The 12,007-nt window shown below is 55.4% G+C and overlaps 1 protein-coding gene across 6 annotated transcripts in view; it reads right to left on the reverse strand.

Moving 5' to 3' along the window:
- Positions 1-5,320: 5,320 nt before the first annotated feature.
- The window catches only part of CACNA1A (calcium voltage-gated channel subunit alpha1 A), a 194,359-nt gene continuing 187,672 nt past the window's right edge, over positions 5,321-12,007 (reverse strand). For 3 of the 6 annotated variants that reach the window (XM_016192271.2, XM_016192270.2, XM_060181837.1), the window contains 7 exons: positions 11,118-11,227; positions 10,858-10,996; positions 10,639-10,752; positions 8,582-8,617; positions 7,501-7,687; positions 7,002-7,252; positions 5,321-6,085 (listed from right to left, as the gene is read on the reverse strand). In XM_016192271.2, coding sequence (XP_016047757.2) covers positions 5,528-6,085; positions 7,002-7,252; positions 7,501-7,687; positions 8,582-8,617; positions 10,639-10,752; positions 10,858-10,996; positions 11,118-11,227 — 1,395 coding nt within the window. In that variant the 3' untranslated portion in view covers positions 5,321-5,527. The remainder of the gene's footprint in view (positions 6,086-7,001; positions 7,253-7,500; positions 7,688-8,581; positions 8,618-10,638; positions 10,753-10,857; positions 10,997-11,117; positions 11,228-12,007) is intronic. The other 3 variants (XM_060181835.1, XM_060181836.1, XM_060181838.1) reach the window with 2 other exon arrangements.

Genomic DNA, 12,007 nt, shown 5'->3' on the forward strand with positions numbered 1-12,007 from the left:
TGCAGACCTGCTTCACTCCCCTGCAGATGGGGGGGGGGCTCGAACTAGGATCCTTATGCTAGTCTTTGAGCTTTGCGTCACGTGCGTTTAACCCGCTGCGTTAACGCCTATTATTATTATTCTAAAGATTTGTGTATTTTATTTATTTGTGAAAGATAACAGGAGAGAGAACCCAAGCATTACTCTGGCACATCCAATGGTGGGGAAGGAACTTGGGACCTTATACTTGAGAGTTCATTGCTCTAACCACTATCCCATTTCTCCCAGTATTTATTTATTTATTTAAAGGTTTTTTTTTTTTGTTTGTTTGTTTTTAACCAGAGCAGTGGTCAGCTTTTGCCGATGGTGGCGTGGGGGATTGAACCAGAGCCTTAGGAGCCTTAGGCATGAGAGTCTTGTTGCATAACCATTTTGCTATCTACCCCTTGCCCTCTTTTTTTTTTAAATTTTAATTAAGGACATTGCTCAGTTCTGGTTGATGATTGAACATGGGACCTTGGAGTCTCAGACAGGAGAATCTTTTGCAGATAATTATGCTGTGTCCTTGGCCTTCTTTCTTCTCCTTCTCCTTCTTCTCCTTCTCCTCTCCTTCTCCTTCTCCTCTCCTTCTCCTCCTCCTCCTCCTCCTCCTCCTCCTCCTCCTCCTCCTCCTCCTCCTCCTCCTTCTTCTTCTTCTTCTTCTTCTTCTTCTTCTTCTTCTTCTTCCTCTCTCTCTCTCTCTCTCTCTCTCTCTCTCTCTCTCTCTCTTCCTTTCTGCTACTAGACTTTTTGTTGGGGCATCACCTCTGCACAACATTATTGGTGCCAGTGGACTCTTGTTGGTGTTGATTTGGTGGAGGTGGAGACAGAGAAAGAGAGATACCATAGCACCGCTCCACTCCTCATGAAGCTTCCCTTGTGTTGTGCCCCTCTGTGGTGGCTGGGGGCTCAAACCTGGGATCTCTCACACATGGAAAATCCTGTCGTACTGGGTGAGTCACCTCCTGTCCCCGCTTACCATCGCCTTTCCTGAGTAGCTCATAACTTTGTTGTTGCAGTCACATGTAGATTTAACTTTATTTTATTTTTGTCCTCACTGGGGCCTCACTGTTCCAGGCTGACTTTTCCAGATAGAGACAGAGACAGGAAGAGACCACAGCACTGAAGCTTCCTCCTGGTGGCCATTTTTATCTAAAAGAATATTTGTTTATGAACGAATGAATGTATGAATGAATGAATGGAAGAGAGAAGACACTGGGTGAGGCTGAACATAAAAAAGACAGGCTGTTAGCACGTTTATTTAAAGAGTTATGATTATAATTATTATAGATTTATTCCATATGAGAGAGAGCATTTCACCGGAGTCAGAGAGGAAAGAAAGAGAGAAGTCAGAGCCCCACTCTGGCAGATGTGGTGATACTGGGGAGTGAACCAGGGGCCTCCTGCATGAAAGTTCAGTCTTCTACCAGTTGAACTGTTTCCCAAACCGCTAAGATTCTTCTTATTATTACTATTAGTGCAAAGGTCTTATGAAAATAATTCCGAATACTCCCAGATCTACTTTTTCATTCTTCTATTGAAGAGAGAGAGAGAGGAGAAAGAGAGAGAGATAGAGAGACTACAACACTGTTCCCCCATCTGTGGAGCTTCTCCCAGTGCTGTTGTGTTCCCATGTGGTGCTGAAGCTCACACCTAGGCCCTGGTCTATGGTAAGATGGCCGAGAAAGGGGAAGACCCCACAGCCCTGCCCCACCCTCCATGGGGCTCCCTGGGTGCTGTGCCTGGTGCTGAGAGAGGAGAGACCCCCCACAGCTCTGCCCACCCTCCATGGGCTCCCTGGGTGCTGTCCATGGTGCTGAGAGAGGAGAGACCCCACAGCCCTGCCCACCCTCCATGGGCTCCCTGGGTGCTGTCCATGGTGCTGAAAGAGGAGAGATCCCACAACCCTGCCCACCCTCCATGGGCTCCCTGGGTGCTATCCATGGTGCTGAGAGAGGAGAGATCCTACAGCCCTGTCCACCCTCCATGGGTGCTGTCCATGGTTCTGAGAGAGGAGAGACCCCCCACAGCCCTGCCCACCCTCCATGGGGCTCCCTGGGTGCTGTGCATGGTGCTGAGAGAGGAGAGACCCCCACAGCCCTGCCTCACCCTCCATGGGGCTCCCTGGGTACTGTGCATGGTGCTGAGACAGGAAAGACCCCATAGCCCTGCCCACCCTCTATGGGCTCCCTGGGTGCTGCCCATGGTACTGAGAGAGGAGACACCCCACAGCCCTGCCCACCCTCCATGGGCTCCCTGGGTGCTGTCCATGGTGCTGAGAGAGGAGAGACCCCACAGCCCTGCCCACCCTCCATGAGGCTCCCTGGATGCTGAGAAACAGAACACGGTGGCCATTTCCCCCCTTTCTATGTTATTTGATAGGACAGAGAGAACTAGAAAAGAGATAGAGACACCTGCAGCCCTGCTCCACCACTCATGAAATTTCTCCCCTGCAGGTGGGGACCGGGGGCTTGAACCTGGGTCCTCATGCTTGGTAATGTGTGCACCCAACCAGGTGCACCACCACCCGGCCACAATACTTAAAAATTTATTTACTTGCTCAACAATTTGTTTGGCTTCGTATGTTAACTCTCTTTTCAGTCACCAGGTTCCAGATGTCATCAGGATGCCGGCCAGGCTTCCGTGGACTGAAGACCCCACCAATGTGTCCTGGAGCTCAGCTTCCCCAGAGACCCACCCTACTAGGGAAAGAGAGAGGCAGACTGGGAGTATGGACCGACCAGTCAACGCCCATGTTCAGCGGGGAAGCAATGACAGAAGCCAGACCTTCTACCTTCTGCAACCCACAGTGACCCTGGGTCCATGCTCCCAGAGGGATAGAGAATGGGAAAGCTATCAGGGGAGGGAGTGGGTTATGGGGATTGGGTGGTGGGAATTGTGTGGAATTGTACCCCTCCTACCCTATGGTTTTGTTAATTAATCCTTTCTTAAATAAAAAAGAAAAAAAAAAAAGAATTTCCTCTAGCAAGTAAAAAAAATGATTTACAAGTGATAGAGAAGAGGGAGAGCACATCAAAGGGGAGAACTAGAGCATCTCAAGCCGGAGCTTGAGCCCCAGTTTGTTTGCAAGTCCTGCACTATCTCCGCTGACTTACCTTCCATGTGCCCCCAGTCCTACTTCTGAGAGGCTGCTGGAATCTCTCTCTCGTGCCACTGGCTGTTCTGACCTTGACCAAAATAGACATCCTAGGTCTTTAAGAGATTGTGTGTGTGTGTATGTGTGTGTGTGTGTGTGTGTGTGTGTGTGTGTGTGTTGGAAGGATTCCAGGAGGCCCAGGGGCCCGTAGTGGGGGACTGGGGTGCAGTGCCCAGCCCCTCTCAGATCCTAGCCAGGAAAGCCTGCAGGAGACCAGGCTGGAGTCTTTTGACCTTGGCCATGGGATTCCCTGGACCTCTGTGAAGGCAGCACTTGACCGCTTTGTTCTCTACTGGGTCTGAGATATTGCAGAACACTTGGTAACCCCAGAACACCACAAAATCCCCAATCCTTGGACACTTTCTCTCCCCCCTGCTCCTGTTTCTTTCTTTCTTTTTTTTTTTTTTGCCTCCAGGGTTATCGCTGGGGCTGGGTGCCTGCACTACAAATCCACAGCTCCTGGAGGGCATTTTCCCATTGTTGATGTAATTGTTGCTGTTGTTGGATATGACAGAGAGAAACTGAGAGAGGGGGAGATAGAGAGGGGAAGAGAGACACCTGTAGTCCTGCTTCATCGCTTGTGACACGACCCCCTGCAGGTGGGGAACTGGGGGGCTTGAATCAGGATGCTCGTGCCAGTTCTTGCACTTAACCCAGTTCACTAGCAACCGGCCACCCCTCTTTTTAAAATGACTTCTTCTGTATGTACATATTTATTTTGGATAGGTAGACAGAGAATTTGAGAGGTTAGGGGAGAGACACCTGCAGCCCAGCTCCAGCACCCATGAAGCTTCCCCCCTGCAGGTGGGGGCTGGGGGCTTGAATCAGGGTCCTCATGCACTGTCATGTGTGTGCTTAACCGGGTGCGTCACTACCCAACCCCATGTATGTACATATTTGTGGAAAGAGAAGGAGAAAGAGAGAAGCAGAGCCTTCCTCTGGGACATGGAATGCTGGGGATTGAACTTGGGACCTCACGCTTGAGAGTCCGACACTTTATCCACTGCAACCCCTCTGGGCCACCCTTATCCACATTCAAAGCATCTCTTTCTGAGCCCAGTCTCTCCCCCCAAAAAATGACACCCAAGATACCCAGGTTCTCTGCATTCAGCAAGACCAAAACCACCTCCCACCACCCCCTCTTGCCAGAAAGAACTCTCAGAGTGAAGATTTTTTTAATTTATTTTTTTTCTTTTTCATTTTGTTGAAGGTCATGCAATAAATTCACAGTCCCAAGCCCACAGTTGTCAAACAAGGTCAGAAAGAAAAGAAAAAAGAAAGAAAAGAAAATCAAATTGAGGGTGTGGAGAGGGGGGGGGGTGGAAGGAGAGAAAGGTGCGTTTCCAGGTTGGGGTTGGGGTGAGGAAAGCTGCAAAGGAATTTGGTGGATGATTGTTTTTTTTCTCTTCTTTTTTCTTTTTTTCTCAAGCAAGACCAAGTTTCAGAAAGAAAATGCTTCTTTTCCTTTTTTTTTTTCCCTCAATCGGTTCTTTTTTTGTCCTTTTTTTAAAAAAAAATCATTATTTTCATTATTGATTCTTTTATTTATTTATTTATTTATTTTGTCTGTTGAGTTCTGCAGGCAGTAATGCTAGGATCTGGATTTTTCAACAAGCACTCCGTGGTGAGTGTGAGAGCGTGCGTGTGTGTGCGTGTGTGTGTGTGTTGGGGTGCTTACTTGTGGGACGAGGGAGGTCTCTCTGCATTTCCACTTGGCTATTCCCCCCTTGGCCATTGAGATGATAAAACTCATCGATAGTGGCTTTTTTCTTCTTTTAAAAATGTTTGTGATCTGTTTTTTCTCCACCACCCCCAATGTTCTCCAAAAAAACCAAAAAACAAACAAACAATAAATAATCATAATGGTGGAGTGATTTTTTTTTTTTTTTCTGAGACCTTGGCTGAGTGGTTTTATTTCTCTTTCTTCCCAGGTCCCCCTCTTCCACTGTCATATTGGGGGAGGGGCGGGGGCTTGTGGAGAGGTGGTCGGGGTTTGCAGTGCAAGGGGCTTCTTCCTGGGTGCCGGGTCTTGATGGGACCGACTGAAGTGGCGCCCGCTCCCCTCCCCCTTCCTCCCTGTATGTCCCCTTTTCTTTCTTCTCACTCCTTGGTCTGTTGTCCAGAGTCTGGGGGTCACCAGGGTGTCCTGCCCAGAGCTTGGGGTCACTGGTGGGGCCCTGCCCAGAGCTTGGGGTCACTAGGGGGGGCCCTGCCGTCGTTGCCCATGGAGGCGTGTGCGTGGAGCGCCGCCCGCGGCCCGGAGCGCGCGCTGCCTTTTGCCTTTGATTCTGGGGGTCTGGGGGGACAGGCGGGGGAGGCCGGGCGGGCGCTGGGGGGGCCCCCAGCCCGGGCTTAGCACCAGTCGTCGTCCGTCTCGCTGTAGGCGTCCTGCAGCCCTTTTCGGGGTGCGCGGGGCCGGGCTGGGCCGTGGGCCGCGTAGTAGCCGTTGGGGAGGCGCCGGCCGTGGCGGGCGGGGGGCGAGGCGCACAGCGGCGGCCCCGCGGCCCGGGGAGTCCTGGGGGGCGGCCCGTCCAGAGGGGGGTCCTCCCCGTCCGCCTCGTCGTAGTAGTAGCCGCCGTGGTGGTGCCGGGGCCCCTCGGACCCGTGGCCCCCGCCCCCAGGCCAGCGCGCGCCGTGGCGACATGCGCGGGGAGACTCGGGACGCCCCGGGGCCCTGCGCTCCAGTCCCGGCGAGCGGCCCCCCACGCCGTGGGCTCCCGGCTCGGACCCGGGGCCCGGGGGGTATCTCCGCGCGCCCCCGCTGGGCCCCCCGGCCTTGCGGACGACGGGCGAGTAGGACACGTGAGGCCGCGGGGTGGACGGGGTCTGGGGGAGCTGGCGGCGCCCCCGCCTTGGAGTGCTGGTACCGGAGGTGGAGGGGGCTGGACTTCCACTTACGGAACTACTACCCTACAGGAAAATGGGGCAGGGGAAATGGGGCAAAGGAAAACGAGAGAAAAAGGAAGATAGGAAAAAAGAAAAAAAAGAAGAAGAAAAAGAAAAACAAAAAACAAGAAATTCAACCGGAGACACACACGGGGGTGGGGTGGGGAGGCCGAGGATGACATTGAAAAAGTCCAACAAGGCATTGGGAGAGGGGGCGAGCAGGAGGGCGGGGTGCGGGGGGGGGCCCACGGGACATTTGAATAAAATAAAATAAAATAAAATAAAATAAAATAAAATAAAATGATCAAAGCATCAGGCAACGGGATAGAAGGGTTATGGGGGGCAGAGGGGAGGCCACAGAAGAGGAAGGGGTAGGCATGGGGATCGGGAAAGGAAGACGAATCAAGTTGGAGAGGGAAAAAAGAGAGGGGAAGAAAAGAAAAGAAAAGAAAAGAAAAGAAAAGAAAAGAAAAGAAAATGGGACAGACACGAGAAATGGAGTTGTTAAGTTTCGGGGTTCCAAGAATAGAAGTAAAAAAAAAAAATCCAGTTGAAGGTGTCCGGAGAACAGAAAATCGTAATCGGAACAAAGAAAAAGAAAAGGAAAGAATAGGGACATAAAGAAGGAAAAAAAAAAAAAAAAAGAGGGGTGGGAAGCCGGAGGTAGCAGGGGGAGGGTGTGGGGGGTTAGAGAGATTTCGGGGGGTGGGGTCAGGAAAATTGAAAAGAAAAAAAAGGGATTCACAACCAAAGAGAAAGCGGGGGGGGGCAGTGTGGATGTATGGGGGTGTAAGGGGCGGTTCCTCTTCTCAGGGTCCCCTTGAGGTCCCCCTCCTCTCCCGGTCCACCCCCTCCTAGGCTCCCCTCTTTCTCTCGGCGTCTCCCCTCCTCCTCTTCGGGTTCCCGCCCCACCCCCCGGGGCCCGGGGCCCCACACCCACCTGCCTGTGCGTCATGTGCTCACGGCCCTCGCTGGGGGAGCGGGACCAGCGCTGGTCCCGGGTCCGAGTCCGGCCGTGGTCCGGCCGCTCCTGGGGGTAGCGCTCCTTGTCGGGGGGCTGGGGGTGGTGGTGGTGGTGGTGGTGGTGGTGCTGTCGGTGCTTCCGGTCCTTGGGGCGCCCTCGCTCCTGGTCCCGCTCCTTGGGGGGCAGGTCCCCGGACTGGGTGGTCATGCTCAGGTCTGTCCCCAAGCCTGGGGGGGCGGGGCAGAGAGGCGTGAGGGGGCGGGGCTGCAGGGGAGGAGCTGAGGGCCAGCGGGCGTGGCTGGACTGTGAGGGGGCGTGGCCCCCGCCAATGAGCGGGGCCGGACTGGCTGGCACCGAGTGGGCGTGGCTTCCCGCGAGAGGGCGGGGCTCCCCGAGACTGGGCGTGTCTGGACGCCTGCGGGCAGGGCCAGCCAGAGGGCGACCCCAGCCAGAGGGCGACCCCAGCCGGGCCCACCTGTGTCCACATCGGTGTAGCGGCCCAGGGAGCGCTCGGAGGCGCGGTGTCCGCGGTCGCGGCGCCGCTGGTGGTGCCGGGGGTCGTCCTCGGGCGGCACCCGCTCCAGCGAGTAGTCCTCCAGTCGCCGCGCCTTGGGGCCCAGCACGGAGGCCGAGCGCTTCATGGGGCTGTTGTCTGAGATGGTCTGGAGGTGGGGGGGACAGGCCGGGGGGCAGGGGTCAGCGGCACAGCCCGGTGGCACTGCCCGGAGCCCAAGCCTCGGCTCCGGGACACCCATGGGCGACATCCCTTCCCAGGCTCAGCTGGGATTCAGTCCAAGAGGGCCCACTGCACGCCCCTCCCCTGGGGGCCTCAGCCCCCCTCTGATCTTGGGGTTCAGCCCTTGAAAGGGTACACCTGTCCGGGGTGGGGTGAACAAGAGGACACGAAGTGCGAGTCCTCCCAGTTGGGTCTCCAGGCTTGGGGGGGGGTCGCCCAGCACCCCATATTTGGTCTTTGTCTCCCGGGGGGGGGTAGAGGGGGCCTCTTCCTGGTACTGGGTGTCCTGGGAACCTCTTTTTATTCCTGGGGGAGGGTAGCCTGGGCGATTGTGGATGTTGCCCCTCCCTTTGGGAGGGGGATCAAGCCTTAGAGGGGCAGGGAACAGCACCCTCTGTTTCTGCCACAAATGGGGGGTAGTTTGCCCTGAGTGACTGGACCAGGCTTTTCTTACGGGGTACAGAGCTTAGGGTCAGAGAAGACAGTGGGTGAGACGCTTTGAAAAGCTGGACACACCTGGCTGGGCGTGGGGTGGGTGGGGGGTATCCTCAGGCAAGAAAGGGGGTATGGGTAGGGGAAAGGGAGGCCCCCACCCCCGGTAGCACACACACACACACACACACACACACACACACACACACACACAGGGGAAACACAGAGGAAACACCACACAAAACAAGGGAGGGTGAGGGCTGAGGGGTGTGGGGTTTCCTTAGGGTGGGGTTCAAGGAGCGAGAGATGAGGGATTCCCAAGGGGGGGTTGGGGTACAGGCTGGGCAAGAAGAGGGGCCGGAGGCCGGCTGGGCAGCTAGGTACATACAGTAAGGTTATTCCCACGTGGCCGGCCCCTTCTCCTCTGTCTCAGCCCCAAAGTATGGTGCACACAGAAAAAGAAAGAAAGAAAGAAAGAAAAAAAGAACAGAAAGGAGAAAATAAATATAAAAGCCAGCAGGGGTCATGAGTGAGTGGTAACAATCAGTTGTTGGGAGAGGGACAGTGGAGGGAGTCAGGAGTCAGCGAGTGAGAAGGACCCCAGCCCCTCCTGAGGTGGGGGGGGATATCATCCTCCCTGGCCCACAGAGGACACAGACAAGAGACGTGGACAGATGGCCGAGGCAGGAGACAGACAGCTGGGATGCTTGTGTGTGGGGGGCTCATGCATTGCACCCCAGCCCAGGCAGCTGGCACTTGAAGCTTGGTGAGGAGGGGGTGGTAGTCTGGGGAGGCCCCTCTCCTGGGACCCTGCAGCTCACTCCATGGGGAATGGGGCCGGGCAGTTGCATGCAGGCTGGGTGGCCTCCCACGTCCCCCCACCCCAGGTTCCCTGAAGCCAGAGGTCAGGCCCCCTGGGGACCCTTGGCCCCACCAGGTACAGCGCAGCCCTTTGCCCCAGCAGATGCCATGACACAGCACGCTGGAAGCCCATCACAGCCAGCTCCCCGCCCCCCAGCCCTGCCTCTCATGCTTCAGACGGCTCCATCCTCGGGGTCTCCTGAGGCACCTAGTAGGCCAAAGCACCCCCACAGACACACATCAGGCACAGTGCACCTTGGCCCCTCCCTCCCCAGCGGCCACCACAGAGACCAGACAGGAAGGACGAGCCCGTGCTGTGCCTAGGTCCCCCCGCCGCCAGATTCTGCTCCCTGGCCCTGGGGCCTGCTGAGTGTGTGTATTGATATGTACCACATACATGCACGAGAGATCGTGTTCTGGGAGAGCATGTGCTGTCACGCAAGACACACACACACACACACATGTCTGTCCATTTACACCTTGCACACATGTTCATTTGTGTGGTACGCTTGTTTTGGGTGTGCTGTGTAACACGCATGCACACACACACATCCACTTGTATGATGCAGATGTGTGTGCGGGGGATGAGTGTGTGACTGCGTGCGTGTGGAAGACACACACACACACACACGTCTGTGCCTTAACCTGACACACCTGCAGGTGACCTGGGGTGCAAGACACATGTGTTGTTTGTGCATATGGCCATGTGCATGTCTGTACGTGGACAGGGCACACATGCACGTGTGCATGTGGGTGACCGTGTACTTGTGTGCCTATGTAAGACTCGTGGAATGGGACGACAGTCACGCAGGGTGCTTACTCGGGCATGCAAATCCACGTGCTGGTGTGCACGTGCCCTTAAAAGACATACGTGGTGTACGGGTGCACTCCTGTGTGTCTGTATTTGCGTGGTACCAGTGCGCGTGGATGTGGTGTTCCTTACGTGCGAACGCCTGTATCATACACACATGCCTGTGCACGTTCAGACCACACCTGTGCACGGGTGCATGGACAACACACCACGAAAGCATGTTTCTATGACACACCTGTATCATACACGAGTGTGCATGCCCGTGTACACGTGTAACACATGCAACATACATGTCTGTGCCTGTGTAGGGCATGTGTGCACTGAATGACACTGAAGAGTAATGTGTATGTGCAGAACATGTGTGTGCATGCATGTGTCCTTGAACTGTTCATCTGGTCTTGACAGCCCCTCCCACTCCCCTCCACCTCCACCCCCGAACTGGTCACCCTCCCCACCCCCAGGGGGACCCTTTGCCCTTTCTGTGCCAGAAGATCAGAATCTCTGGGTGTTTCAGGTGTCACTGTGGAGTGCAGGTGACCACCCTTCCCAAACCCCTGCTGGACCTGAATCTGGGAGGAAGGAGAACCCCTGGAGGTGAGCCATGGCCTCACCACATCCAGCCCAGATGGGACTCTGGCAGGCTTGGACTGCAGCCCCTTCACATCCCATGGCCACCAGAGGGCACCCAAGAGAGCTTGCAGAAGGTGACTTCCTCCCGTCTGGATTCACTCCCCAGTCAGCTGACAGCCCCTAGGGTGGGTGAAAGCCCTTACCTGGTTCTCGGCGGGCAGACGGGGCATGGAGGCGGCCCGGACCTGGCCTTCCATGGGGAGGTAGTGCTCTCTGTCAGAGTAACCGTCTCTGCTCATTTCTCTCATCTCCACAGACTGTGGGACAGAGGGCCAGGTGAGCTGAGGGTGTCAGGGCTCCCAGATCCCTTTGTCCTTCACTGCTTGAGGTCCGGGTGGGCCAGGGGTGGGGGACAGAGGCACCTGAGAGTTGGGCTGGCTATTGGGCATGTCGCTGGGGGGTCCCCGCTCCGGGCTCCAGGTGCCTGTCTTTTGGAACATCTCCTGAGCTCGCTGGGTCACCCAGGATGGGCTGTCCTTAAGACCCTGCTCATGGGTCATCCTGTGGGGGTGGGGAGAGGAGACAAAGGCCAGAGTGTTAGTGGGTACTCTGGGGGGGGCTTTGTGTCTGGATTGGCTCTCCCCATTTTTCTTCCCTGCAGACTGGTCAAAGGGACACTCACAGGCCCCCTCCTGGGTCCAGCTGGGTGGAGGGAAGGGCGTTCTGTCCGGGTCCGCCTTCCTGGGTTGGAGATGGGGGCTCCATGCGCTGGAACATGAGGGGCGTCCGGTTCTGAGGAGCCAGAAGGCAGTGTGTAAGCAGTCATCTCCTAGTTGGAATTATACCCAACAGCCAGAAGACCCTTCAGATTATCAGCACTGGTCACGCCCCCTCGTGGTCGCCAGAAAGAGGTCTGGAGCACACACACAATGTCACTTCTCCTCTTGCGCTACCAGAGGGCGCCAATGAGGCAACTGCCTGTTCTCCCACCAACGCTCCACCATCTCTCTCTGGCCACCAGAGGGCACCTGGGAGTACATGTGTGAGGGCCCATGAATACCTGTATGAAGCCACTTCCCCTCCCCTGGACTTCACCTCTCCCCTTGGTCACAAGAGGGGCTGCAAGAGGACCTGCATGAGGCCACTTCTCCCCGTGGCCACCAGAGGGTGCTTGTGAGCACCAGTAACAGGCCTCTTCTTGCTCCACTTAAGAGCGGCTGGGGACCCTTGGATATTTGAAGCAAAAGTTCTCTCCTGAACCCTAGTGTGCTCTGCCTGTCACCTCCTCAGCCTTGTGTTTTTAAAATTTTAATTAATTATTATTTTTATTACTGGATAGAAACAGAGAAATCAAGAAGGGGCAGGGAACTGGAGAGGGACAGAGAGACACCCGCAGCCTGGTCTTTGTGCACTGTAATGTGTGTGCTTAACCAGGTGCGCCACAGTCTGGCCCCTCATCCTTGCTTGTTGTTGATGACTATTTTTGTCCCTTTCTTCCTGCATTTGCATATACATTTAGCGTCTTTATTGACTGAATAGAGACAGCCAGAAATTGAGAGGGGAGGGGAAAAC

This window comes from Erinaceus europaeus, chromosome 23 (genome assembly GCF_950295315.1).
Source record: "Erinaceus europaeus chromosome 23, mEriEur2.1, whole genome shotgun sequence".
Taxonomy (NCBI): domain Eukaryota; kingdom Metazoa; phylum Chordata; class Mammalia; order Eulipotyphla; family Erinaceidae; genus Erinaceus; species Erinaceus europaeus.